At 50.7% G+C, this 4,525-nt stretch overlaps 1 protein-coding gene across 1 annotated transcript in view; it reads right to left on the reverse strand.

The window, feature by feature from the left end:
* Positions 1 to 493, reverse strand: part of SCD5 (stearoyl-CoA desaturase 5) — a 34,465-nt gene extending 33,972 nt beyond the window's left edge. Inside the window, exons 1-2 of the mRNA XM_010564433.1 lie at positions 382 to 493; positions 171 to 264 (exon numbers count right to left, since the gene is read on the reverse strand). Of these exons, the coding sequence (XP_010562735.1) occupies positions 171 to 264; positions 382 to 493 (206 nt within the window). The remainder of the gene's footprint in view (positions 1 to 170; positions 265 to 381) is intronic.
* Positions 494 to 4,525: the final 4,032 nt, after the last annotated feature.

The following is a 4,525-nucleotide window of genomic DNA, read 5'->3' on the forward strand; positions in this document are numbered from 1 at the left end:
CGGTCCCGGTCCCGGTCCCGGTCCCGGTCCCGGTCCCGCCGCAGGAGAGCAGGGGTGCTGGCGACCGCACTGGGCGGTCGAGGGGTACGGGCCCCCGTCCGCCCTGCCCGCGCCTTCTTAGGCGGCTGCCCTTGGAGAACGGCGGGCACCTCTCCTGCCGGCTGCCTCAGAGTGTGAGGAGAGAAACGCTGCCGGAGGGAGTGGGCTTCCAAAGACGTTTAGTTTTGGAAGCCCGTGAAACCGGGGTAGAAGATGCCACTGGTGCTAGGGCGGAGCAGATGCTCAAGAGCTAGTTCATGAAGTTTTATCTGACTGGGAGGAACGAGGTGGGCACTGGAAACCAAAAAAAAAGACAGCAGGCTTTTCAGCAGCAGCGCATACCCCAATGAGGAGCGTGCCACGCTCTTCGGTTACTGCGTCCCACCACGGATGGAGTGTTCTTCTCGTGTTCAGGTGTGGTTTCCTGGGGATGCTCGTCCCCCCATGCTGCCATGGCCTGCCGCTGCGGGAGAGGAAGGACCCTGCATTACTCAGGATGCCAGGGTGGGGTTCGTTAACGGCGAGTTCACCCGTGTCAGAAGGATGACCCAGATATGTGGAGGAGCGGCAGGCAGAAAGTAGTTCACTGTTACTAGCGGGGCGCTTCCCCCGCTGCGGAGCAGGGAACGTCTCGCACGAGCAGCATGGGGAGGGAACCAGACCCTAAGTCCAGATAAAACGTTTGCCCACGATGCATTTTGTTTAGTTTTGAAAGTTTCTGGAAGGACAGGAGGGAAGGAGACAGTGGCACAGGCGTGTCGGCAGCCCTCCACCCTGGCTGGGGCCAGCTCCTCCATGATTTATAGCCTGTGATGTCTTTCCATCGCGGCACCAGAACCGCAGAAGGCGGTGACTTAACTTCCACTGTGCTTTCCTGCTCTGACTTCCTCTGGGTGCCCAAGGTCAACTGTTAGGCTAAGTTCAAGCGTACCTACTACTGACTTAATATATGATACTCGCTTCGCTTTTAGGACTCTGCCATATGATGTTGGGGGCAGGCAGGCAGGAGGAAGGACTCCATCCTTTAACGACTTTTCCATCTCTCAGTGTCTGAGAGCAGAAAGAAGCCCCGCTCCTTACACACAAGCTCCTCCCCAGCTGCTGCTGGGCACACCATGCCGTGGATGACCCTTGGGCTTACAGGAGCAAACTGCACAGCCCAAGCTCACGCAGGTACACTGCCCTGAGTGTGTAATGGAGGAAGGTCAGAGCTTGGGGCGAGCGAAACGGGGGTGCCACCAGGCAGCCAGGAAATATGGAGACTTGGGGAGCACGTCTCTTTGGAAAGGCAGGATGAAAGCATTCATCCTGACCTGGCTTCTGCAGGCTATTAAAGCATGGCACGGAATAGATGTTAGTCTTGTATGCTCACACAGATGTAAGTGGCGCTGAAACCTAGCAGCTGCACTTCCACAAACATCCTGCCACGCTGGCAAGAGGCAAACACACATGGAAACTGTTTTACACATTTCCAACTAATCTGAGTTACTGATGAACGCATCCATGAAGGCTCCCTCTGACACCAGCGTGCATTAGTGCGATGTTACCTTTGCACGCAATACCGCAAGTTTCATATCCTACTTTTATCTCCAGTTCATAGCAGTTTGTTCACACAGTAGCCAACGCAGCAGGGAAAGCAGGTGAACAAAGATGATGTGACAAATGCTTTGTTGTGGCCAGATGTCCTCTGGGTGCAGGGAGTGCTAATGCTTAGGGTGACACTGTCGGGTATCTTCTGTGAAGAAAAAGGCCTCATGCCCCTGTCCTAACAAAGCCAGTCACATGCAGAAAAAGCTTGTCAAGTGCACCAGCAAAACTGGAAGGGGGACATCATGCTGTCCCCAGCCCACCTGGGACCAGAGGAGTCCCTGCTGCTCATGGATTTGCTGGTCCTGGTGGAGGAGCAGATGAAGCCCAAGCCAGCCCGAAGTCACCCCTTTGCGAGCATCATGGCACAGTGTCATTCCTCATGAGTGGAGCCCATTACTGTTCCCCTGAGCCCAGAAATCACTGCTCAGGCAGCAGCGCTTCAGTGACAACGTCAGGATTTGTCCCAGAATCACTGCAGTGGCTGTGGGCAGCAGCAGATCTTGGGACGTGATGCTCTGAAAACATATCCTCTCTTTGAAAAAGCTACCTGGCTACATAGATCATTATGTCAGGACTACATGCCACAGACAGAGAGCTGGACTGCTGGGCTAAGGTCTTGCTAGTACCCAGAGATGCAAAGTAAAGACTTTGCAAATCTGACTCCTGTTTCCCTTGGTAAAAAAGATAATATTGGAAAACATTTAGTGAGCCAGAATTGCCTAGAGAAGAAACTGGAGGAGCTGCAACCAAAACATCAACAAATGCAAAAGGAAATTTCCTCAGTAAACACTCCAGGGTTCATATTTTTTAAAGTGAAGGATGTGCAAGTCTGAAAAAAAAAATGCCTGAGTGTAGTTTAGAGAGCTGGAAACTGCTTGGTTTTGTCTGCTGCCCTTCATAGTGAAGGTGTAGTGACTGCAGACACACTGGGAATGAGAACTCGAGGCAGCCTTTGGACAGAAAGGTTACAGCCTTCTTCCTTCTCTGCACATCTTGCCTTCGCTAGCCATCCCAGCTGGACTTTCCGCTGTCGTGTGTGTCCATCTGCCTACTGAGTTTAGCCTTGTCTGCTGCAATAATGCCTTTTCTGTGCAGGTGAAAGAGACACCTGACACGTAGCATTGGTCTGGGTGACCCCCACGTAGCCCTCAGTGCTATCTTATGAGCTAACTAACTTCACATGAGTCTCACTCTGTTGTCTGTCTCAGCACAGCTGTTGCCTAAATCTCACTGATGTGCAAGAGGACTGGACTACAGGCTCAAATCTGCTTGCAGGCAGCATCCAAGTGTGTGATTCCCCCTGGGACAGAGCATGCCTTTCTGAACCTGGCTGAAATGTTGCACCAGGTTGCTTAACACATAGGCTTCAAGTATTGCTTCAGTTCACCCTGCAAGTGAACGCACATCCTCTTGCAGCCTCACCAGTGAGAGAGGGCTCATCCATCATCTGCACTGAGGTGAGAAATGCTGCCCATGACATGAATCTGTGAATATTTTACTGGCAAATTCCTATGCTGATGCAGACAGGCATCTCTGTGCCACAAAGACACTTCTGTCTTGCTGGGAGGAAGGAGATTACAGGTTACTCTCTGCCAACATAACTTTGTGTCAAATAACCAAGGCAAGAGCAAAGGACAAAGACCTAAATCTTGTGGGGCTTCCTATTTCAGCTGAAAACATTTTGGACTTGCAGGGATCCAGCGCTGCTGCTGGAGTTAGGTACTGCCCCACAGGGAAGGTGTGCTGCAGAGGGTAGCACAGCAGGACCCACTTAAACCTGCAACTGGCCCCTGCCTGTTGTGCTGTGCTCTGCACGGCAGCGCGTTGGCAGGCGGCAGCGGCTGTCAGGGTGATGGCTATCCCACCAAAAAGCCTCCTGCCAAATAACATGAGACCTAGAGGCTCTTTGCCTTACTGAGGTGAGTTAGGCTGGGCTGGTACTCTCAAGCTGAAGCTGCAAAGGGCTCAAAGGCTTTGCAATGTCTTAGAAAAAGAGTTTTACAATTTTTTATTATCACAAAGCGTTAAGAAACATAGCGAAAACTGAGCTCTAACATTGCATAGCTCCAGAATTTCCCAGTCCTTCCTTAGTTATTTGACCTGAAAGCGTTACCCCTTTCGGTCTTCAGAAAGCCGTGCAAAGGAGTTCAGTGGGAGGCTCTTGCCAGAGTTTGGGAGTGGTGTGGCAGGGGGAGGCAGGCAGGCACCAGCTCACCTCCACCCCAGACGGCTCCTGGCACAGCACTGGCCTCCACTCCTGATGGGTGATTGCTAGGGACACGGGCCTGGACCCAGGGAAAAGCGGCTCTATGAGTGATATTGGTACAAAGCGTGTTAGTCTGCTGTGCTAATTAATTGCTAACTACACCTCCTGAGGCAATGAATCAGCAGAGAGTATATAATTAAACCCAAGATTGTTTTTTATATATTTTAAACATTCTTCTAGAATTCTCCACCTGGAAGAAAGAAAGAGGGCAGTGAGGATGAAAGGTAGTGAATGGTTCATGAGAACACAGTGAGTATCATTTTAATGCTACTGCTGCCTGCTACCATCACATTTCAGTGCAAAGCTATTTAAAATGTTGTGAAGAGTGGCCTTTTTTTTTCTTTTCTCTTGCCATGAAAAATGAAGTAATGACCCCAAAGCACGGTTCAAATGAAGACCTTACATGGTAAAGAATGAAACAAAGCCTAAAACATCAGAGGGACAAGAAATAAGTGCTCGATGTTTATCTATTGAAGTGCTTCTTGTGTGCCTGGCAAAGAAGTTGAGCAATAGGTTCCCAAGAAGTCTCCCTTGTGCTGTTCAGGCAGGTGAGGACTTACTGGTGAGGTCAGATGCAGTTGCCTTTTTAGGGTGCTTCTTAATAAATCCTTTTAATTAGACTCTCTTCTG

The sequence above is a fragment of the Haliaeetus leucocephalus genome, unplaced genomic scaffold, assembly GCF_000737465.1.
Source record: "Haliaeetus leucocephalus isolate CR32 unplaced genomic scaffold, Haliaeetus_leucocephalus-4.0 Scaffold178, whole genome shotgun sequence".
Classification (NCBI taxonomy): domain Eukaryota; kingdom Metazoa; phylum Chordata; class Aves; order Accipitriformes; family Accipitridae; genus Haliaeetus; species Haliaeetus leucocephalus.